Source organism: Pavona decussata, unplaced genomic scaffold (genome assembly GCF_977016875.1).
Source record: "Pavona decussata unplaced genomic scaffold, jaPavDecu1.1 SCAFFOLD_143, whole genome shotgun sequence".
Lineage (NCBI taxonomy): Eukaryota > Metazoa > Cnidaria > Anthozoa > Scleractinia > Agariciidae > Pavona > Pavona decussata.
The window spans coordinates 1132628-1157396 of NW_028145556.1; the positions used below are offsets into that span (position 1 = coordinate 1132628).

General features: G+C 42.2%; 2 protein-coding genes across 2 annotated transcripts in view; one reads left to right on the forward strand and one right to left on the reverse strand.

The window, feature by feature from the left end:
* Positions 1-24769, forward strand: part of LOC146466504 (activating signal cointegrator 1 complex subunit 3-like) — a 37444-nt gene that overhangs the window by 7363 nt on the left and 5312 nt on the right. Inside the window, exons 11-27 of the mRNA XM_085127297.1 lie at positions 5317-5565; positions 6040-6174; positions 6725-6916; positions 9465-9689; positions 12290-12409; positions 13054-13218; positions 14048-14134; positions 14706-14882; positions 15188-15413; positions 17161-17414; positions 18292-18527; positions 19191-19344; positions 20325-20410; positions 21365-21677; positions 22302-22565; positions 23156-23293; positions 24038-24291. Of these exons, the coding sequence (XP_084983423.1) occupies positions 5317-5565; positions 6040-6174; positions 6725-6916; positions 9465-9689; positions 12290-12409; positions 13054-13218; positions 14048-14134; positions 14706-14882; positions 15188-15413; positions 17161-17414; positions 18292-18527; positions 19191-19344; positions 20325-20410; positions 21365-21677; positions 22302-22565; positions 23156-23293; positions 24038-24291 (3275 nt within the window). The remainder of the gene's footprint in view (positions 1-5316; positions 5566-6039; positions 6175-6724; positions 6917-9464; positions 9690-12289; positions 12410-13053; positions 13219-14047; positions 14135-14705; positions 14883-15187; positions 15414-17160; positions 17415-18291; positions 18528-19190; positions 19345-20324; positions 20411-21364; positions 21678-22301; positions 22566-23155; positions 23294-24037; positions 24292-24769) is intronic.
* On the reverse strand, positions 1814-4440 carry LOC146466505 (uncharacterized). The gene is made up of 2 exons (XM_085127265.1): positions 4314-4440; positions 1814-3779 (listed from the first exon to the last, which is right to left on the reverse strand). The coding sequence occupies exons 1-2, from the start codon at positions 4418-4420 to the stop codon at positions 1943-1945; spliced, it is 1944 nt and encodes a 647-aa protein (XP_084983391.1). The 5' UTR covers positions 4421-4440; the 3' UTR covers positions 1814-1942.

Genomic DNA, 24769 nt, shown 5'->3' on the forward strand with positions numbered 1-24769 from the left:
AATATTTCGACTAATAGAATTAGTCTTCCTCAGGGCCAGAGCTATACTGAAGGAAAATATAATAACGGCTCCTTAAATTAAAGTTTGAAAAATATATGCATTACAATTTCACGCCGATTTAAGTGTGTACCCCAAATTTTGGGGTCGTTAAGTATTCATATATTCAAGCTATTGTTCTCTCTTTTGTCGAACAATTTCCGACAAAAGAGCATGTTTCCGAAGATCGCAAAGTCTTTGAAGTAGGTGAGATATTTTATCTTTTGTTTTAGAGTTTTCTGCTGGCCTGTGGAAGTTCCCTGGGGAGGTTAGAGAAATGAGTCACCATGAACACATCGACTCACAACGCGCCGCTCCAGTATCGAGAGTTTTAAAAACAGCTTCCCGTCCTGCAAACTAACGAATAATTAATAAACAAATTTCGTTCGCTAAACGGATACATGGATTTGCCGATTTGTTTATCTGTCATTTTTAATGACAGCGATCTATAACAGATTCTCGCTTTTCAGCTAACAGTTAGAGCATCGCTGAATATAAAATGTAAATAAGGTCAACTGAAAAGAGCGCGTGCCTACATAGGCCAAAGAGCTGATGTTATTGTTTGTCAATGCGTCATTAAGTATAATCAGAATGCGACTTCCACGCTGAGTTTTCCTTTTGTTTCTTCCTTTTTTGGTCTGATATTTTGGAATCTCTTCGCTAGAAGCAAGTATTTTAGAAACATAAACTTAATTACGATCGACCACGTCTTCACTCGTAACAAACAAAGTGCACAACATCAAATACCAGTTTGCTTACAGTGAATTACAATTGGAACTCTTTTGACTCTTTCATAGCTCATAAGGTGCTTTCTTTAGGGAATACAAATCAATGTTTTAGCGTTTTCGTAAAAAAAGTTATCATTAAACAGATGGTATTGATTTCCACGCGTCGGGAAGATGATGATGCCATGCACAAATTTAATTAAGCATAATAACTTCGCCTCTCTAAGCACCGCTTGGCGAAAAATATCGAAACTCGGCTTACAGTGATCAAAACACCACGTTTAGGATCTCTTTTTAAAGCTCTCAAAAGACTCTTCGTTCACTGATATAAATAACAGCTTAAAGTATTTTGCGAAGAACTTAAAACCAAAAAACGTCTGCAGTGATTCCTCGCAGTTCCTATTGATAACAAGAACAAAGGAATACTCCCGCAACTTCACGGCTCAAGGCTGCTTAATTAGACAATTGTTCCTGTCTTTTGAATTCGCATCTTGGTCTTCCTGCAAAGTTCTCACCTTTTCTCAACCGAGTAAAAACGAGCTAATTTCGCGGCTGCCGAAGGGAATGCCCAAAGGAATAAAGAGAGCCTTCAGGCAACAAAATCCAGCGGAGTCACCCATTTCTCAATGACACACTTAAATCGGCGTGAAGTTGTAATGATATGGAAAAACATGATTGGCTAATACATGATATGATGACAGCGTACTTGTAAATATGAGATAACGAAAATGTATAGTGCATTATTCCACGACGAGATGACCAAATGCGCTTTATAGTATGAGAACACTCGCCAGATCGAAATGGAATTTGGAAATGTTGGTTTGTGAGGAGAGGGGAAAATTGGAGAACCGGGAGAACAACCTTTCTGAACAAGGATGAGAACCAACAACGGAATCAAACCACGTGTGACGCCGAGTCCGGGAATTGAACCCGGGCCACATTGGTGTGAGGCGAGTGCTTACAAACCGCGCAAAAATACCTTCGCACCCGGAGGCACCGTCCTGTTATAATTTTAAGATAAAAGTTTTAATAAATATATATACAACGTTGATAAAAAGTACTCATATCTTCTTCAATCGTTTTTTTTAACAATATTGATCAGTTCTGAACTCTATAAAATTGAAAGAACTTGCAGAAAGTTCAGTGTTTTTCCCGATGGATACCAGGGGCTTTTGCGTGAATTATCTGTCTGTTGTTGACCAGCGCGGCCTCATTACATAAGGTGAATTTTGTTGAGCGCCATGAAATCGAGGTCTCACTCTTGGATGATGCGGTAGAAATCTCCCAGAAGGTAGTCTGTGCTGGGTTCCAGCTTGACCGCGTGATCTGAAGCCTGGTGCTGGACGTGGGGCCGCTGGCCTATAATCAGGAGCCATGGCGGGCGCATTAGTAAGATTGGGGTGGGCGGTTGCATTCTGTGCATTGCTCTGAAAATTGGAAGGAACGAACTCTCTTGCAAATACGTTTAAAGAACGCTGAGATGTAGCGCTTCCAGTGTCCTCTCTGGTAGGCACAGCCGTGGTTCCTCCACTAACTCCTCCAGAAGATGGGACAAATTCCTTGGCCCATGGGTTTAATCCAACTGCATCTTCAACTTCACGGTCAGCCCCAGTCTTTTCTCTTTTTTTCACGGCAGTGCCTCCGCCGTCACTAACTCCACCGAATGATGCCAATTCTGGAAATCTTGTTTTCTGAGGGACGAACTCGTGGGCTTCAACATTCAAACTTAGTGAACAGCTTTTTGCGGAACTCTTCTCAGCCGGAGTTGCAAATGCCTTTGTTTCAAGACTGATGGACGTTGAACTTTCTTTTGCTGAGCTGTCAATCAGGAGAGGGACGTCACTGATGACTTTGTTCAAAGGTTCCACCTCTGCGCTTACTGATGTTATTTCTGTCGATACCTCATGAGCAATCACATTCAGCATCTCCTCTTCACTGGGAGTCTCATTAACAGTCTTGTTGACAGCTTCTTCTTCGATGGCGGCGAACTCTTGGGTAGAGGCGCTAACAGTTTGTTGCTCTGAAGAAAATTCTTGAGCAACTCCATAGACTATCTGATCTCCAAAGGGAATCTCTTGGACTGCACTGATATTTTCGATCTCGCAATCGAACTCAGGCACCGCAGAGTCACTGATGACAGCGGTTTGTTCTCCTAGACTTAACTCTTGAGCGATCCCGGCGCAGACCGTTTCTTCTTCGAAAGGAATGTCTCTCAATGCACTGACATTTTGCAGCTCCAAAGTGATTTCAGGCACGAGCTCACTGGCAGTTTCTTCTTTCACACTTAACTCCGAAGCAATCTCACAGACCATTTCTTCTTGGAAGGGAATGTCTCTCACTGCACTGACATTTTGCAGCTCCAAAGTGATTTCAGGCACGAGCTCACTGGCAGTTTCTTCCTCTACACTTAACTCCTGAGCAATCCCATAGACCATTTCCTCTTCAAAAGGAATGTCTCTCACTGCACTGAAATTTTGCAGCTCCAATACGATTTCAGGCATGAGCTCACTGGCAGTTTCAGTTTGTTCTTCCAAACTTAACTCCGAAGCAATCCCACAGACCATTTCCTCTTCCACGGGAATCTCTTTAACTGCACTAATACTCTCAATCTCGAAAGCATGCTCAGGAATGAAGTCACCGACAGTTCGTTCTTCTGAACCGAACTCGTGCGAAATTCCGCAAACTATCTCCTCTTTCGAGGGAATCTCTCTAACAGCGCTGATACTTTCAATCTGGAAAGCATGCTCAGGCACGAACGCGCTGACAGTTTCGACTTCTAAACTGAACTCATGTGCGATTCCGTGGACCACCTCCCCTTCGGTTTGAACCTCTTTGACTGCATCAATCTCGGACGCATGCTCGTGCGCAAATGCGTCGGCAGTTACTATAACAACAGGGATTTCTTGAACAATTGCGGTGGTCGGCTCCCACTCCACATTATTGCTTGTAAATGTTGTCACGGTCATTATTTCCATTTCTTCTGTCTTCACATATTCTTTGACACTGTTATTCTTCAAGCTGAAAATTAAATAAATAAGCAAGGGTCAATAAATGAATGAAAGATATTCCAGTCGCGGCAATATTAACTTGGCGCGCGAGAGTACTGTTTTGATTTTCTTTTCCTGCGTGCTATCTTTTTACGATTTTCTGTTTAATCTTGGTGCTTTCTTTAAATACGCATCCGTAATTTAGTTTTCAAGTTAAAAGCAAGCCGTGTGATAATGACGTGAAGGTAGACTGTGTGGAATTAATAAAATGATGCTACGATAATTTTATCAAGAGAATCTCTTCGACGAAGAAAAAAACCTATATTACACCAGCATCAAGGCGGCTGGTATAAATTGTAGCTCTTTGAAAATTGATTTGAAATTCTGTGATTCCTCTTTAGAGTAAAAGAAAAAAAATTAAAAACTAGAAAAGAGCATGCATAACGTGAACCCTTTTTTTCTCAAATGTTGTTCATAGCTTCTTGTTGGACAACCAACGAGTGATCAGTTTTTGCACTGCAAAGCAGAAATAATAATAAAAAAAAAAACACAGATAGTAAATTACCTTTGTTGAACAATCATATTCGCCACTGTAGCTGAATCTGTTCCAAAAAAACACTTCCACAGCTTATACGCTGCCATATAACTACACCAGAAAGTAGCAACAACCATCTTGGTGCTTTACGACGAACTTTTAAACTTCCATTGTTTACGTCAGATGTCGTCATAGTCGTAAATTCGTCATGAGCGGAATGTTGGAACGTAGCGCGCGCTTGCGATCAGTGATGACTTGTGCATGTTTTATAAGCAAGAATTTGTGGTAGTTATTGGAGATAAGGAATCTTTAAGTTTCAAAGTTAAAGAGGCAGCCATTTAGGTAATGTTTATGGCGACGTGGCTAAGATTGATGGGGAGAATTCATTTCTTTTTAGCCGAATCTGGTGACTCTTCGTAACTCTTTGCCACGCGCGCTTTCTGGTAATTCCAGAGAGATATAAAAACCAAGCCTCATGGGTCTTAATATGAGAGATTTTAACTGTCGTTTTTGATAACTGTTGGGCGGAGAGAGCCAGTAACAAAGATGTCGATCTCTCCTTTGTAACTGCATGATTGGCGAGAAAACAATTTCCGCGCACCATCTCCGCGCGGCCCAGGATAAATCAGAGCGCGCGTAACTCAAAAGTGAAAATGAATTAAACTTGGTAGACTTGTAAACTATATGTTACCATTGCGTTTGGTTTGATTGAATGAAAAGGGAAAAACTGGTCTTTCAATCTCCTGAGCCGCGGACTCGTATAACAAACGCTCGAATACGGAGATTCTTGTTAGGTCTATGTCTCTAATACGTTCTACTAGAGTCGGATACAAAAATGTAGGGTTAGTAAAGTCACTGAGGCAAAATTTGTATCTTGTTTGGACAGGTTTCGTTCACATTGTTACGGTTTCAATAGCCTCCGGTCTCCATTTGGCCAAAAGAGTAGAGACAGCCTGTGTATCATGATCGCGTTGTCAAACACTTGAAAAGAGGTGTGGGTACGAACTTGTTTGTTTTGTTTGTCTTCATGTAGGTTGAATCATCCCAGAGCATGATCCGGATCGTTGGTTTGTCGGCCACGCTCCCTAATTATATCGACGTGGCGCACTTCCTGCGGGTCAACCCGTACGAGGGTCTGTTTTTCTTTGATGGACGTTTCCGTCCCGTCCCGCTTGGGCAGACGTTTATCGGGATCAAGAGTGCTGGTCACGTGAAACAGTTGCATGACATGGACACTGTTTGTTATGAGAAGCTTCTAGACAATGTAGAACAGGGACACCAGGTATGAAAATTGGTTTCCTGTGGAAATTAATTTCTAAGTTGTCAGCATATCTTCTAAAGGGACTTTCATACAATTTAATAATTGCGAAAAGAAAGCCCCCATCCCGCCCAATTTAAGCTTGAATGGGATTCAAACCTATGACCCGTGTGATATTAATGCAGTAAATTTCATTTTCATCAAGAGAGGATGAGCTCTTCCTCTCTCGTTTTCATCCATTCACTCTTCATGGGTGAAATTCTCTGCACCGGCATCACAGAGGTCGTGGGTTCAATTACCATTCAAGCCTGAATTTTGGGCTTTCTTTTCGCAACGGCTTGAGCTGCGTAATTAGTAAGACACCAAGTCTGAAGTTTCAAACCTAGGTACCCCTAACATTGATGGGAAAGGAGCGCTTTCGCCACTGTGCCTTTCTTGAGCCCCAAATGCACATTCTCCTCATCGCTTCAGTTAACAAGTAGCGCATTGTTTTCACAGGTAATGGTTTTCGTGCATGCGCGGAATGCCACTGTCAAGACAGCGCTGACGTTAAGAGAAATGGCGGGAAATCAGGGAGATGCAGCACTGTTTCGTGCACAGCAGAGTCCTGAGTATGGAGCCGCTGAAAAACAGGTACACTGTGAGACTGGAATGAGTGAACTGTGGAGTTATTTCTGAGATCAGGGCCCGGTTGTCCGAAAGCTGATTGACGCTTATTCCCGATTAAAAATCAGTGTCAATGTCAAAGACACATGGAAAAAAAAAATCTCTCCCAACAGGATTAGAACCTAAGACCTTCCGATTTCTAGTACGGATGCTCCACCACTGAGCTACGGGAGACCCGTTGGAGCTAAGGTCCTTAAGTTAGGTTTGCTTGTTGTTGTCCTATGGTTTAAATAAACCACTTTATTTAAGTGTCAACGTTTTTAGCGCATAGCACTAATTTGGGACACTTTCCAGATCGAATTGGATTTTGGAAGTGTTGGTTTTTGAGGAGAGAGAAAAACCGGAGTACCCGGAGAAACACCTTTCGGAGTAAAGACGAGAACCAACAACAAACTCAACCCACATATGACGACGAGTCCGGGAATCAAACCCAGGCCACATTGGTGGGAGGCGAGTGCTCTCACTCCTTGTTGTAGTTACTATCTTTACCTTCTATTCTTAAACCAATTATTTGTAGGTGATGAAGTCCAGGAATAAACAGTTACGTGAGCTGTTCCCGGATGGCTTCAGTATCCATCACGCTGGGATGTTGAGGCAGGACCGTTCCATGGTGGAACAGCTGTTTTCAAAGGGATTGATCCGCGTGTTGGTTTGCACAGCTACCTTGGCTTGGGGTGTGAATCTACCGGCTCATGCTGTAGTAATCAAGGTTGGTTATCGCAACCCTAAGCCCTAACTAAACGATCAAACATTTTAATCCAAGGTGGTTTGGAAAGGACCTCTTAAAAAACAGCCATCGCGGCAACGGCAACGAAAACGTCACAAACGAAAGAGTTAATGAGAAAAACAATCCTCTTCCAATGCGTTATATATGTTGGTGCATTGCTTTGCTGTTTATGGCTAAATTCAAAGTTTAATGGAGAAAGTGAGAGCGCAACAGTGGTTGTTTGTCATAACTTTCCTACTACTTCAGTTCAGCCACATTGACACAACTAGAACAATCGTGAACTAGTAAGTTGAGGTAATGTGAATGTGTACGTTTTTGTTGGTTTTGCCGTCCCCGTCTCTTTTTCTTGAAGCCCCAGTGACTAGATGGACTTGAAAGTGTCACCCCAACAGAAAGTTGCGTCGCTTGTGCAAAAAACACAAAAATCATTCCAACAATCTACTTTTACAACTGAATTCAGATGATATAAGGGGCTTATCCCGCAAATAGCCACAAAGCTAGTCGAGGCGGGACAAGACGAGCACGAGAACATAATGGTGACTTTCCGGTGACAAATTAGGATTTCAAAAATTCTGATTCACCTTTCGGCCGTTTTGTGAGTGAGTGAGTGAGTGAGTGAACTTTATTTAGACAGGGTGGCCCAATCAGCTACGGGGCTGTTATCCTGAGGGGCCCTGTATACACCTAAAATAATTATTCTTATGGTATGAGAAAAAAAATTACAATATATATGACTCAAACACTTTTGGGTTAAAATATCGCAGGATAGAAAAAATAAATAAAAACATTTGCACACTAAGAAAAAACATCTATGCAAAATCGTGTTTCATCATTAGTCGCTTAAAAGCCTCCAAGGACGCTGCCCGTTTGTATGTTTCAGGTAACGAATTAAATAAAATCGCTCCGGAGTATCTAAAAGTTCTCTTCCCGAGGCACAGTTTGGGTCTTGAAGGATGAATGTCTTCACGCCGACGTGTATTGTAACTATGGAAACTGTGGTTTCTATTAAAATAATCAGAAAGATACTGGGGCACTTAATCATTAAGACATTTGAAGACTAAGATAGATTTGTTCCTTTTCCTGATACAGTCAACTCTCGTCTTGCGGACACCTCGCTATTACGGACAGCAGCTAAATCCCCGGCAAAAATAAATTGCAGACGTTTGACTGAAATAAATTCCCGCTATTTCGGACACTAACTCGCGGTCCCGAGGGTGTCCGCAATAAAGGGAGTTGACTGTAGTTTCTAAGTTAGGCCATCCTAGTGTCTTGAGAACTTAGCTGGTGCTATCTCGTCTGACAATTATACGTGCAGCTCGATTTTGTAGGCGCTGTAATCTACTCTTGGACTCAACAGACAATTCACCCCAGACGGTGTCGGTGTAGCACAGGACTGGTAACACGAGACAGTTGTATACGCATTTCGCTGCCTTAAGCGTTAAACATGATCGGATGTGGCCGAGTAGACCCAAGCGCTTGTTAACCTTGGTAAACACTTTACTAACATGCTCTTTCCATGAGAGGCATTCGTCAAGGTGACCCCTAGGTAGCAAAAATTTCTCACCCTTTCGATGTCACTGCCATGAAGCTGAGTCTTAAAAGAGGCATTTGCAAGTTTCTGTTTAGTACCAAAGAGCATACATTTGGTCTTTGTGAGGTTTAGAACAAGCTTGTTGTTTTTCATCCACTGTTCAACTCTTTGGAGGTCTTCTTGGATTTCCGTCATGATACACTCTGACTCCGAGCCAGTGGTATATATGACGGTATCATCTGCATACATGCTGATATTGGATCGCAGTAAGCACTGTGGGAGGTCGTTGATATATATAAAGCACAAAGAGTAAGGGGCCTAATAGTGAACCCTGAGGTACACCATAATCCAGGGGAAGGCTAGATGATAGTTCTTTCCCAAATTTTACTCTCTGTGAGCGGGTGCAGAGATAATCCAGGAACCAGTTATCGCTTGGGCCTCGAACTCCATAATGTTCTAATTTATGGAGAAGGCACTTGTGATCGACGAGGTCGAAGGCCTTTTTTAGGTCAATAAATACAGCCCCCGTCTTTTCCTGATCATTTCATTTTTGATAATTTTACAAGTATTTGCAAGACGAATATACTTATTTCTTCTGTCTACCGACCAATGTTTGCAATCTACACGAACCTATCAACTCAAGGTCGCGTCTTACTTATTGGTTGTCATTTAACAATTGTCCTGCGAAATCACGCGGAATTTCGCCTGATACTTAGCCGACGAGGCCGAAGGCCGAGTTGGCTAAATCAGGAGATATTCCGCAAGATTGAGCAGGATCATTGTTATATTATTCAACAAATTGAATTGGAGACGATCCTTATTTTGCAATTTTTTCTCCCCGACACACAAAATTACATATATCGCAGGATATCTACGGACTACGGACGACGAATATTCAGTGCACCGTAACCATATTTGGGCAGTTTTACAATGTGTTGAATAATATTTTGGGTTTGATGTTTTGTTCATACCACAGAAGTACCTTTTTCTCACCCACAGGGTACCCAAGTGTATGACGCAAAGAAAGGTTCGTTTGTGGATATCGGTATCTTGGACGTGCTGCAAATCTTTGGCCGAGCAGGTCGGCCTCAGTTTGATAAGCAAGGCGAGGGGATCATTATCACATCTCACGACAAACTCAGCCATTATTTAGCGCTTCTTACAAGACAGTCGCCGATCGAGAGTCAATTTATTTCCAGTCTTACGGACAGCTTAAATGCTGAGGTAAGGAATAGACCATTTCTGAGTTGCTTTGAACCTCGTTATAAAAGCGAGGCTAAGTGCAAAGGTTTTGTTATGAAAATTAGTTTTCATTCATATGCAAACAAAACTCATTTTCATTTGAAAAGTTTTGCACTTAGCCTCGCTTTCATTGTGAGGTTCACAGTAACTTGGCAATGGCCTATTTGTGTAGACTGACGCATTAACTTCCAGTGATATAAAGCTTTTGTTACTATTGCCTTTTCGTGGAGAAGAATTCAGAAGTTTCAAAGTGTGGATGAAGTAAAGAAAGAACATGTTCTACTCGCACGTTTTTACGAGCTTGCGGCAAAAACTGTTTCAGTTGAAAGTTATATTCAAGTTGATATTGTTTACATGCTTTGTAATTGTCATTCCGTGCAATGTGGACTGATCTATCCATTTAGAGAAAACCTTTTGTGTTTTCAAGCAGTGAGGGGCATCTTAGAATATTGTTTCATAACAAAAGCCTATTGTTGGGAAAACCAAAAGACAATTGTTCACAAACAATACTAGGATATATCTTAAATTAGGAAGGTTTCATGAATTTGGCCCCAGTGGAACAGCGAAAAATAATCGTGGATTACGTGTCTTTTCCCCCCACTTGATACCACTTGGTACCGGTTGCATGTTTTCTCACTTGAACTCTGGTATGATGTTTTCCCGCCTTGACAAGGGGCTGCATGTTTTCCCGCGCTTGACAAGGGGCCGCGTATTTTCCCGCGCTTGACAAGGGGCTGCGTGTTTCCCCGCGCTTGACACTTGTTACATATTTTCTCGCCCTTAAACCTATGGGCAACCTCGTCTCCAGGGCAATCCGCGTGGTAACCCCGAGAACCACGTGGATTGCCCTGGGGACGAGTTTGTTACACGTGTGAACCCGGGAACACGTGTGAACATGGGAACCCGCATGGCACCTTCATACGCTAATCTATTCATGGGTAAATTTGAACAACACGCCATTGAAAACGCTCCTCTCAAGCCGTTCGTTTGGTGGAGGTTCATCGATGACGTCTTTATGATATGGACAGAAGGAGAGGAACACCTTAAAGATTTCATCAGATACTTAAACTCTGTTCACGCGAGTATCAAATTTACCCATGAATACTCAAATTCCTCTCATCAGACACTCCCTTTCCTAGATGTCCAAGTCCACCTTAGCAACAACCACATCCAAACAGATCATCACACAAAACCCACAGACAGGCATCAATACCTCCTCAAAACTTCATGCCACCCGAACCACACTAAACAAACTATTCCATTCAGCCTTTTCCTGCGAATCCGTCGCATATGCTCTACCGACGCTTTCTTTGATAAACGAAGCGAAGAACTCATCAAGCACCTGGTCCAACGTGGTTATAGCCGCTATTCCCTACAAAGAGATGCAAATCGCGTACGAGCCATCCCACGTCACGCAACACTACAGCCACAAGAACAGAAAGCCACAAAAACAGACAGAACACCCTTCGTCATATCCTTCAATCCTGCTCTTCCCAAAATCTCATCTATTGTGAAAAAACATATCAACATCCTCCAGTCCTCCGCCAACTGCAAACAAGTTTTCCCTCATCCACCAGTTATCGCCTACAAACGTAACGCAAGTCTACGTGATCTCCTGGTCCATTCCGAGCTACCTCAAAACAAGCCTTCCAATCAACAAGCCGCTGGAATTCATAAATGCAACCACCCACGATGCCTAACTTGCCCATTTCTCCAAGAAGGTCAAACGAACTACATTTTTTTCAACACTAACGAAACACGCAAAATTACTGACTTCATATCTTGCAATTCCAAAAACCTAATCTATTTAATTCAGTGTAAGAAGTGCCATTCCCAATACATTGGGGAGACAAAGCGCAAACTTAATGAACGTTTCGGGGAGCATCGCAGATCTATCCTGAATCACCATCAACTACTCAACCCTACTCCTGTCTCGCTACATTTCAACCAACCTGGTCACTCAATCAACGACGTCCAACTAATCCCGCTTGAACTTAGACGCAGCAAACGTGACTCAGTTAGAAAGGCTCGTGAAGCTCATCTAATCAACAAAGCTAAAACATTGCACCCTCTTGGTATAAATAGACGTGACGAAACACGCCAATGACATGTCTCACACTTGTAACTTAGTCCTAAACAACCAATCATTGTCATGTATTTTATATTTTAAATCTTCTTTGTAACGATCCTTTTATGTTTCTCACTTTTCTTTTTCGTTCAGCCCCCGAGGAAGGTTTGTATTGCAAACCGAAATATCGGGCAAAAAAATTTGTTTTTTTAAAAAAACAAATATATTTCAGTTATTCTAGCTTTTGTTGTTTGTTCTATCAAGCTCGTCACCTCCGCCGTTGGGATCAGTCTGCCGTTAATATTTTGTATTTGACACTTGTTGCACGTTTTCCCGCCCTCGGTACCCACTACATGATGATTTCCCGCGCTTGTGCCCGGGTTACAGTTTTTTTGCTTCCAGTTCTTATGCGCTCTTTGCATGGGTTCCTCAGATGTGATAATTTTTACTCCAGTATCGCGCCAGTTATTACCAAATCACTCTGTCTTTTTCATAAGTTTTGTTTTGTCCCCAGATTGCCCTGGGCACGGTACTCACTGTTGACGAAGCTGTTGAGTGGCTGAGTTACACTTATCTTTACATTCGAATGCGAGTCAATCCATTGGTTTACGGTATCCCGTATGGAACCAAAGAGGTTTGTTCTTTGACATAATTAATATGTCACAGGGAACATTTAATGGTTTTTCTGGATGGATATTGCTGGCTATTGTTCTGGCCCCGGTTATTCAAAGAGTGGATAACGTTACTGATTCAGTCGATAAAATGTGCTCCAACCAATACATTTTTATCCGCTGGATAGAGGAGTTATTCACTCCCTGAACAACTGGGGCCAGACGAAGAGCAGTAATTTCAGAAATGTTTTGCCGTGGACACGACAGCCAAGTGATGATGTCATTGTCTTTGTTTTGTTTTCTTTGGTAAAACACTTATTTAACTTTACAAGTTTTTTTCACAAAGGTGTATACTTAACAATAACCACCGATAACTGAAGAATGGGATTTGCACGAGAGCTTTCTTCAACCACACTATCTCTACCCCTGACCATGTCAGCACTGAACGCCCCGCCGAGATTGCGTTGCCGGACTCGTTAATTGTCATGCATTAAAGCAAGTTCAATGTTAAAGTAAGAAATGATAGTCGGCTAACATCTCCGCAAGAGAGTTTCGGTCTTGACGAGAGCGAACGGCATACTTTTGTTGAACTCTTGGAGAAACTATTGAAGATAACGCTAGTTTCAGAGTAAGCGTGGTCTAGCTCTTTCGCTTTCTTTTTCCACAGGAAGACCCCTTTCTACTCGAACACCGAAGAGAACTGATTACAAATGCAGCGCGCCATTTGGACAAAGCAAAGATGATCCGGTTTGACGAACGGACCGGCTACCTGAACTCCACGGATCTCGGAAGAACTGCCAGTCACTTCTACATTAAATACGATACTATTGAGGTGAGTGAAACAAATGAACGACCAAACAAGCAGACGATCAAAATGCACAAAACAACAACAACAACAACAATAACAACAACAACAACAAAAATACTTGCACTGCTTTTGTAGTATGAACGTGATTCTTTCTGTACTCCGTATTTTGATCATCGGAGACGTGTGTCGAAGGTCGTGGGTGGTTTGTCTTTTCCTCAAGTCTTCATGCTGTTGACAAATTGAAGATGGTTTTTGAAAATTACCATCGTCGTTTTCTCATGGACGAGTAAGATTCAGATCAAAGGATTTCGGTAGATCGTTGGGTCGCTGAAGAACACAGGTTATTGTAATTTTTAACCGGGGAGTTTTATTTGTAGCCGAGGCTCGTTCTCAAGAGTTTTTCCCACATACGTTTCACCAGGCTTAACATATTCCATCACATTATTTCCATTGCGCATATGCCACACATGACATTCCAATCCTAGCAGTATGCAGGATGTTTGTCCCATGAACCTAGTTTAATGGCCTTAGCTCCCACGAGTCTCCTGTAGCTCAGTGGTAAAGCATCCGAACTAGTAATCGGAAGGTCTTGTGTTCGACTCCTGATAGGAGCACTCGGATTTTTTTCCGAGTATGCCTGTGTGACTTACTGAAAAATACATCATTCTCATAAGTTACATAGTATAAAATTGTAGAGAAAACCTCGAAATAATGCTTTTTATTATTGAGACAAGAAAGTGTCTTATCTTAACCACTCTGAATTCAACCGACGGATGGTAAGGTACAAACTAGTACAGGAACAGATCGAAATTGTATTCGAGTACTGGCTTTTCTCGTTCTTTTGCTTTTCCAGGTTTTCAATGAGATGTTCAAAGAGCATATGCCTGAACCGGAAGTATTGGCCATGCTCTCCCACTCGCAGGAGTTTGAACAACTGAAGGTGATAAATCCTAACCGACTAGCATAATAGGCCATTTCCGAGTTGCTTTGAACCTCATTATGAAAGCGAGGCTAAGTGCAAAGTTTTTATTATAAAAATAAGTTTTCACTCATGTGGAAACAAAACTAGTTTTCACAGCTTAGCCTAGCTTACCCACTTAGCCTCGCTTTCATAATGAGGTTCACAGCAACTCGGAAATGGCCTATCCAAAGTCGCAAAACCCTTGTTTCCAGGGCCTTTACTCCTTTTGATATCCCGTCCAGAAACAACGGCTTCACAAGTTAAAAGCGGGCGCAAAATGTCCATTCAGGGCTTCGTTCGCATCAAATACATTTTTTAGGCGTAATTTATACGCGATATTTCCATTGTGATGATTGTATTTCAAGTTACAGACAAGAGTCGATCTGGCGCCCTTTTATCAAAACTCCCGAAAGTTTTCTGGGCCGAAACGTAGTTTTCAAATCCATTTTCTCTCACCCTTGTACAGTTTTAAAAGTGTTAACCTTTCAAGATGATTAAAAATGTAAATTTAATTCAGATGAAGTCTGTTCCTTGGCATATTTTATGACAGGTCCGTGAGGATGAGATACCAGAGCTGGAGGTTCACCTGGCAGAGCACTGTCCTTTACTCGTGAAGGGAGGGGTGGAGAACAGTTATGGTAAGGTCAACATCCTGCTGCAGACGTTCATCTCCAGAGGATTTGTTGATTCTTTCTCGCTGGTGTCTGATCTAGGATATGTCGCTCAGGTATGAACATAGTACCTAAAAACTAAAGGGAAAGAACTCTATTTAGGTACGATTTACAGTGCTTGGCGTCGTACTTGTGTCTCCATGTAATTTTTGAAAACTGTGATCATGCCTTTGTCAAATAGTTTTTACTTTGTGATGGCTTCTGTTTGAACTCAAATCAAATCAAATTTAAATATTGTCAAGCGTCTTAGCCAGCCATCTGCAAGATACCATTTCATGACATTTCATTTCTGCAAGATGCCATTTCATGACTGGAGCGTAGTACCTTATATATCCTTGATACCATTGCGCTTTGCTTGCAGAATGCTGCTCGGCTCATGAGAGGTGTGTTTGAAATAGCTCTTCACCGCGGCTGGCCGACCATGGCCTACAGACTGCTGAACCTGTGTAAGATGCTCGACAAGCGTCTCTGGGGAATCCAAAATCCATTGCGCCAGTTTACTATTTTAACTCGAGAGACTTTAGTGAAATTGGAGGACAAGAGGGCTTCGATACATCGATTGCGAGAAATGACAGCTGATGAAATTGGTAAGGTTATGTTTCCAACCCACACCCATCCCTTCCTTACTATGCTCCTTATAGAACGCTACGATTTATTTACAATTCTCTGGTGAAACCTCATTTCGATTACTGTAACATTGTCTGGGGTAACTGTAATAAAACTCTTGCCAATAAACTCCAAAAGCTACAAAACCGTGCTGCTACAGTCCTGACCTCCGCTGCCTTTGACACCAGTACTGAATACCTTTTTCAAGTGTTGAATTGGAGAAAGCTTGAATCTCAGCGCCAGATACAAAAAGCTTGCATAGTGTATAAGTCTCTAAATGGGCTCGCTCCTGATTATCTTCGATCTAGATTTGTCCAGCGTAGCACCATTACTGGCTATTCTCTTCACAACACTGAAGATAAACTTGCTGTCCCCCTTCCCCGCATCAATTTTCTTAAGAACAGTTTCAGGTATAGTGGTGCGGTGTTATGGAACAGTTTACCAACTCACTTGCGGCAGGCAGGATCTCTAGCATCTTTCCATGCTGGCTAAAGCGGCTTCTTTTAATGTAATTGCTTAATCAAACACGGCTCTCATGTAAAGTAGTTTACTTAATCTATTGTAGGTTTAGATAGTTTATACTACGAATTTTGTAACTAGTATTTTTTTTACTAATAAATTTAGTTCTGCCCGTTCTCAGCCCACAACCTTTAAAGTCCCAGTAGTGACGAGGGTCTGATATCTCCTCACAATATCATTGCTTAATTGAACATGCAGCTCACGAGAATAAAACAAATGATCACCAAAGAGGAAATGCGTGGATGTTTATGCAAATTCTCCCAAATAATACCATTATTGTCACTGAAAAGCCCTTTTCAGGGAGTGTCATTAAAGTTTGTATTATTGTATTATTGTACATGAAACATGTAGAACAGTGAGGATATTTACATGTTGATACATCTGTAATTCCCCCATCCCCCTCCCCCCCTCCCCCCAAAAAAAGAAAACCCGTTGGACGTTGACAAAATAGCGCAGAGTTGTTGTGCTTTTAACATCAAAATAAAACACGAGGGAAGGTTTTTATTAAAACAGAGAGATTTAGAATCGCGTTTACGGCAAACGGCAACCGTGAAATTCGCGTTTATGTTTTCTTGGAAAAAATCAGTAGATAGATGAGAAAAGCGCAAAATAATTCCGGCCTTTCATGCTAACGCAAAACTACTCAATTTTACAGAGAAACTGAAAACAGTGAGTGGCAAATATGGGGTAAACATGGTCACGTGGTCATTTCTACCGTTCTTCCGTAATTATAATTCTAAATCTCTATCATAATGCAAATAATTTTCTACTTAGCGAACCAGCCAATCACCCAATGCTACGAAATAGATGTTATGTACACGATGAAATTCTCGGAAAAAATTTCCAAGCCCCCAGCGGGAATCGAACCCACGACCTTCGTGTGCACAGCGCTTATTTAATGTGCTTGCGTGATTTAGGTAATTCGCAAATATGATGAGTATCCGGTGTACTCGCGAGATGCGAAGTCCTGCGACCTATAACCCCAAGCTTGTGACCTGCATACCATAGGAGTCACCCTTAGCGCAGTGGTTAGAGCATCCAGATTAGTAACTGGAAGGTCGTGGGTTCGATTCCTGCTGGGGGCTCAGAAAATTTTTTCTCGAGAATTTCATCCTGTAGATAACACACGTATAGTAACCAGATATTCAAAAAAATCTCTTACGACTTATTACCTCACTGTGTCTCAACTCTAACTGTAAACCTCGTTAGGTCACATGATCAGACACCCACGCATGGGGACAACTGTCAAAAGGTGTGTTGATCAGCTTCCAGCCATTTCATTGGCTTCCAGTATTCAACCGATCACAAGAACTGTTTTGCGCGTGCGCTTGACTATCAAACCAGAATTCCAGTGGGACGACAGAGTTCATGGATCGACTTCTGAGCCGTGGTGGATCTGGGTCGAGGATCCTGACAACAACCATATCTATCACTCCGAGTACTTCCTGCTGCACAAGAAACAGGTTTGTACTGCTCACAGAAACAAGTTTGTACCAGTGTACCAACAGGTTTTTATTAGTTAAGATGGTGCCACTATGAAAAGAGGTTTGTGCCCAATGGAGCAACGATGGCATGGCGGCCATGTTCAAGACAATATAGAAGGAGGTTTATACCACTACAGAAACCGCTTTATAAAACCATAAAAGCAGTCTTGTACCACTATGTAATGTTTAGAACACGAGCAGCAGTGTCTTATCGGGATTTAAAACCACGAGGCGCAGCCGAGTGGTTTTAGACCCGATAAAACAAGTGCTGCGAGTTTTTTGAACGGCTTCAAACATATTCCCGGAAACGCGTGTGTCAAGAGAGTTCATAACAATGATGCTTTTGTGAACGTTGGAAATTAGCATACGAGAAAAACATTAAACACCGCATACTAATAAGGAGGAGGTTTTACCGGGTTTTAAAACAACTGCACCTGATGTTTCATCGACCATTTGAAAGGTCAATAGACTTATGAATTATTAATGAGTTTTTGAAGGGTGAATTTCGGAAATCAAGATGATTAATGCATAAATTCTACGTCAGTTGCACTGTTTCGAACAAGCTGGACGTCCATCACTTGTCAATCCCTAACGGGAAGTAGGCGTAAATCGTTGTAACTCCAACTAACGCCTTTTTTAATAGTGTTGATTTTGCTGTTTTGAAAAGTAGTAGAACAATTTTATGTGCACATAAAAATAAATCACGCGATTGCAACTTTCTGAAATTGTTACACAAATCGCGCCAGGTTCACTTGTACAGCCCATTTTCAATAGTCAACAGTCTACCAGAGCTCTGTATATCTCAACCCTTACTGACAGAGTCTGTTTATGAAAACTAACGTTTTTTCATTATCAGGTTTTAGCCGAGGAAGAGCAGACACTCGTATTCACCATTCCAATCTTTGAGCCCTTACCGTCTCAGTATTACGTACGTGGTATATCTGACAGGTGGCTGGGTTCAGAGGTGGTGTGTGCCTTGTCGTTCAAGCATCTCATCTTACCTGAAAAACATCCTCCTCACACTGAGCTACTGGACCTACAACCTCTACCGATCACTGCTCTGAAATGCAAAGAGTATGAGCTGCTGTATCCGTGAGTAGCTCTTCTTGGTCTAACTGCTGTTGTTTATGTTGTGGTTCAATTGTATCCTTGGTTTAATTTTTATTTCCCTTTGTTTTGGGGTATGATAATTTATGATAATGAGTTTAAAACAATGGGAAATAAAAATTAAACCAAAAATAAAATTGAACCACAACATTTACATTAACCGTTATTTCAAAACGCCGGCCGGGTTTCCTTTTTGATTTTCCGTCCAGCCTCATAGACTACGGGGATAAATTCTCTGCTCAAAAATTTCCTTCCCCTTTCATCAGATATCCGCCTCGTTCTTGTACAAAGATTCTCGTTTCCACCGTTTTCTCTGTCCAGACGCACAAGGGAAAACAACGCTGATGAGGATATGGAAGATTAAAGGACCGCAAATTACATACAAAATCGCTCTACCAATCCTGTTGTAAATAGGCAAAAGAAGTTAATTGGAAAAAATTCAGAGCCGTTATGGTATATTTTAATGTTAGCTTAATCACCTTTAATTGTTCGCAATGATTTTCTGTGGGTTATGTTGTAGGAAAATGCTTCCAAATGCCGCCGTTGTTAGTGCGTAACGCGTCACTTAAAATTCCCCCAGATGCCCATACAAATACTCTATTTTGCGCCATACCATTTCTTCATAAAGAATTGTTGAATATCTTTCAGGTTCACGCATTTCAATCCAGTCCAGACGCAAGTCTTTCATACAGTGTATCACACAGATCATAATGTGTTGCTCGGGGCGCCGACCGGATCTGGTAAAACGCTGGCCGCAGAGCTTGCCATATTCCGCATCTTCAATCAATACCCGGGAACTAAGGTACATAGCTGTTGGTGTCTTACTCTTTTATATTCGTTAGAAGAACAAGCAAACAAGCAAACAAATGTCAATGTATTTAGCGCAGAGCATTAGCTGGGGACACTTTCCAGATCGAATTAGAGTAAAGAAATGTTGGTTTTTGAGGCCGGGAGGGGAAAACCGGAGAACCCAGCGAAAAATCTCTCGGAGCAAGGAGGGCATGGAACTAACAACAAACTCAACCCACATATGATACCAAGTCCGGGAATCGAACCAAGGTCATATTTGTGGGAGGCGAGTGCTCTCACCACTGCACCATCCCTGCTCCCCTGAAACTGTGGTGCTGCTTGAGTGGGGAAGTGGAAACGACAGTTAGGTTTTATCAACCGAGTCAATAAGGTAAATTGGCACTCGTAAAATAAATAAAAAAAATGAAGAGATACAAAAGCTTACTTCATCAGCGCAAGCACTTCGCCACAGCGAATCCAAGGGCTGACGAAGGCCATGGGCAGCGCTCGAATGGTCAGTTATCGAATCTCTTAAATAAAAATAAAAATAAATAAATCACTTTATTTAAGTATCAATATATTTAGCGCAGAACACTAATTGGGGACACTTTCCAAATCAAATTGGAATTTAGAAATGTGGGTTTTGAGGATAGGGGTAAACCGGAGTACCCGGAGAAAAACTTCTCGGAGCAAGGACGAGAACCAACAACAAACTCAACCCACATATGACGCCGGGTCCGGGAAACGAACACGGGCCACATCGTTGGGAGGCGAGTGCTCTCACCACTGCACCATCCCTGCTCCCCACGGTGGTCAATATACCTTATCGACTTAGGTGATAAAACCTTACATGCGTAAACAAGCAAACGAACATCGACGAAGCAATGAGCGAACAAACATACAAACAAACCACTAAAACCACTTTTAGACTTAAAACTACTTTACCTTGTGTTAGGATTGATGCGGAAATCAAGTGTACGTATTTTGTTTCAGGCGGTGTATATTGCACCTTTGAAAGCTCTGGTTCGTGAAAGAATGGATGATTGGAAAATTCGTTTTCAAGAGAAACTGGGCAGAAGGTATGAAGTCATCAAGTGTTCCTGTGTTTTTATTATATTTGATAATTGGATGTTTGAGCGAAGAACAAAGCGGCTGGAATGTAGCCTCCTTCTGGGATGTGTGACGCGTTCAAAGAACCTTTTCCGAATGAGTCTGGGTCTAGAGATTAGGACGCTGAACTTGGTAATTTGTAACACGGTCCATATAGCCCGTAGTTAAATGATTAGGACCTCCTGCTATTTAAATTAACAACTCCGTGACCAATCTCCTACCATTTGGGATTCTCACTTTTTTGAGCTGCGTTGTTTGAAGTAGGGCCACAATATGAGACTGCAAAACAGTCCGTGTTTTTGAGTTGTAAGTTCTTATGAACGCGCGCGGTCTTCGAAGGGAAAGTCTGGAGCGAGTGAGTAAATGGAAGAAATGCAGGCGTGTGATACTCGCGTGTGAGAATCCACGCTTTAGATGCTTCGCGCCTCGCGAGTTCGCACTTTCTGCGATTCGCTTCTCATTCTGTGTGAATTTTTTTCGACGGTTTTGCATTGTATAATATATACACTCGGTTTCGCAGTTGTCTAGTAGTGTTAACCCATTTAGGTTTAGTTGCTATAGTATGACCCGAACAAGGTGGGGAGTGTGAACATTTTACACTTAGGGCTAGTTATTTAAACAGAGTCTAACTTAGGCCCCAGCTTAAGACAATCAGTGGGCCTCCAAATCTGTTTATAAGTGGTTATTTTAAGTAGATAAATAGTTTTTTAGTCTGGGATGCAGGCCTTCTTTTTACCGTCAGCAGCAGACAATATTTAGATATGACTGTTGGCAAAATTGAAAATGGCTTAGAACGTGGTTTTGTTAAACACCGTCTAAACTGTCTTTTACAACTGACCCTTAATGTCTTGTTCCGAGGGAAATGGTTAGTTTTGTTTCCCCTGTCTTGGAGTCATTTTAACACACACACACCCTTCCCACAGTGTCGTGGAGTTAACCGGTGACGTGTCCCCGGACATGCGCGCTATCGCTAAAGCAGACGTGATTGTCACCACCCCTGAGAAGTGGGACGGCATCAGTCGGAGCTGGCAGACTCGGAATTATGTCAAGGCTGTGTCTCTACTGGTGATTGATGAGATTCATCTTCTGGGGGAGGAGAGAGGCCCGGTTCTTGAGGTGATCGTGTCACGGACCAACTTCATCTCCTCGCATACTGAGAAGACTGTTCGTGTGATTGGTTTGTCAACTGCTTTGGCTAATGCTTCAGATCTCGCTGACTGGCTTGGAATAGCTCAGGTATGCCAGCGTAAACTTGATCGCTCTTGAAAGAAATGTGATGTTATGTTTCAATCCTGGTGAAAAAATGTTAGATGTATTTTTTTTTTTCAGTTAGTATTTTAGTCAGTTAGTGACACAGGCACGCTCGGAAAAAGAAAATTCGAGTGCTCCTATCATTAGTCGGACCTAAGACCTTCCTTTTACTAGTTCGGATGCTCTACCACTGAGATTCGACTCCTGTTGGGAAAAATCAGATTTTCTTTTTTCGAGTATGACTGTGTCACTAACTGAAAAAAATACCTCTAGATCGCTCTTGTTTTTAAATTTCAGTGATATAGCGCTTTCAATCTAGCCTTGGCAAAGCGCATAGACTTTCTCAAAGTCGATTTTTGGCATAATTCTACGTCGCTCGTGTTCCGTTAATAAGGCTAATTAATTAGCCTAATTGGGCTGATTTAGCAACAGAACGGGAACGTCATTTGAGGAGTATCTTATGGGTATTCTTGATGCGCGCGCCGTTGTCAACTGACGTTCCCGTTCTGTTGTTACATCAGCCTTATTGACGTACGACTTCGCCTTGTAACAACCCTAGCCAGCCATGAATCCCATCATACTCATTTCCGGTCTCATTTTATTTCATAGGCGGGCATGTTTAACTTTCGGCCATCAGTTCGCCCAGTCCCCTTGGAGGTGCATATTTCCGGCTATCCCGGCAAGCACTACTGTCCGCGCATGGCGACTATGAACAAGCCTACTTTCGCCGCAATTCGTACCCATTCTCCCACTAAACCTGTGCTTGTGTTCGTGTCTTCAAGACGACAGACTCGCCTCACGGCGCTGGAGTTGATTTCTTTCTTAGCAGCTGAGGACAATCCTAAACAATGGCTTCATATGCCTGAAACGGAGGTAAGAAATAAAAGTTGTTATTATTCAACACTATAACACTGCCCAAAAGTGGTCATAGTGCACTGAATATTCGTCGTCCGTAGTCAACAGATATCCTGCGATATACGTAATTTCGTGTGTCGGGGAGAAAAATGGCAAAATAAAGATCGTCTCCAGCTTGGTGCTTGACTGTCAAAAAGTGAAAAAAAAACTGTGTTTTGTTATCAATGCTTTTAGCCTACGACCTCGTAGGCTAAGTATCAGGCGATATTTCGCGCGATTTTGGAGGATAATTGTTAAATGATATTTTTCGTAATGGACCAAGAGTCCGTCTTTTCCTTCGTCGTTCTTTGGCGAAGATAAAGCTGTGCCTGAAACTAATCTTGAGTTTCTCTGCAAATTTAGTTTCTACACCCTGGTTCACGATTTTTTACTTCCCGCTTGAAGAGCAGACACTATGGACTGGCCAGATTTTGTTCCAGTCCATAGAAGGTTGATCTGACTCAAAGCTTTCAGCCGACCTGAGCCCAGAATATACCACGAAAATGAAAGAAATGATTGAGAGTCACAGTCACCTCTGTAACTGTTTGTTTTCTCATTTTCGGTTTTAGATGGACTCCTTGATTCAGACGGTGAAAGACAACAATCTAAAGCTGACTCTGTCGTTTGGTATCGCGCTTCATCACGCTGGTTTGCACGAGAGAGACAGAAAGATTGCAGAGGAACTGTTTGTTAATCAAAAGATTCAGGTCAGTGGCTATTTGTTGAAACAAAGAAGGCAAACAATAACTTTTGATAGGCAATTGTAACCGGCTTTGTTACAAAATGAAGCTTTAGGGTTTAGAACGCTGCGTTCGATTAAAAAGCAAACATTTTTTGCGTGGATCATTTAGTCGGATTACCGCCATCAGTACAGAAGTGTACCAGCTCTCGTGAGTTTGTAATTGAATAGCAGCTGTTATTGTTTTTGGGGTTGGGGTATTGTTCTGTTGTTTGTTCTATTGTTTCTAGAAGGGTTATAAGCCAATCACGTGAGACCTTGTGAGTGCTGCTGCATCGCCCCTTCAGTAGCCTGCGAAAAGACATTTTTGTTTGTTTCGCGCAAACAACGAAGCCCGGAGTTATGAGTCGACGAGTGAAGAGAACACGAGAGCCTGGAGCGAGACCTCTTGCTTCGCTCGCCAACTCGTCACTCGCGGTTTCGCCGCTCACGTGAATCAAGCAAGAGCGCTAGCTCGCAGGCAACGCCTTCAGTGAAAGGTCGCCCACTTTTGGCTGGCTAACCTATCTGCATGCTCAGGTCACCCGTCTTAGTAAGGGTTTCTTTTTCCTGTAAACGCGGTTACGTTTGGGTCTTCTGTTTACTGGGTTAATTTGCGGGTGTTTTGAAAATACAATGTCAACTAAATGGTCCTCATATCCTTTCCAAGATCATTCTTTCACTGCTAAAGTTTGTTTTGCCCTCTTTTAAGTCTTATTCAATCGCCCAACAGATTCTCATCGCTACAAGCACTCTAGCATGGGGTGTAAACTTCCCTGCACACTTAGTTGTGGTGAAAGGAACTGAATATTATGATGGCAAGACGCGGAGGTACGTGGATTTTCCCATCACGGACGTGCTTCAGATGATGGGACGCGCAGGGAGACCACAGTTTGACGAGCATGGGGTGGCTGTGATTCTGGTACACGATATCAAGAAACACTTTTACAAGAAGTTTTTGTACGAACCGTTTCCGGTAGAATCCAGGTAAGTGAACAATTTAAATACGTAACCGACAAGCTGACCGTTTTCCACATAAAAAAAGTGTAAGATGCAGCCGTAGAGACGTCTGGTACAAACCCTGATAAAAACTTTATGACTCACCAACAGTTTATGATAGATTGACCGCGTACTCCTGTACTGACTGTGATACGACTAAGTAATGAAAATACTTTTACTATCATTCACCTTCGATGAGTCAGCTACAATCGCAATTAACGCGTAGATAAATAGGACCGCGTCTGTATCTATTGTTTGCAACTTAAGAACGATGGCGCTTTTGCGGTGTAGCGTTTAAGATGAGAAATTTAAAGGTCTACTTTCAGAGATATATTGTCATGAAAAGGGTAGGGGATTTTGCATGAACAAAACCCCCCCGCCGCTTACATCACCGCCGCGAAATATTACAAGTCGTCGCACTTTGGTAATTCGTATGCAATGAGCAGGATGGTTTTAAATCGAGTTA

Excerpts from the sequence above, each read along its gene's own strand:
- LOC146466505 (XM_085127265.1), bottom strand. The coding sequence starts at position 4,420 with ATGGTTGTTGCTACTTTCTGGTGTAGTTATATGGCAGCGTATAAGCTG. Across the intron at positions 3,780-4,313 it reads AATATGATTGTTCAACAAAG|CTTGAAGAATAACAGTGTCA; the intron begins GTAATTTACTAT and ends TTTAATTTTCAG.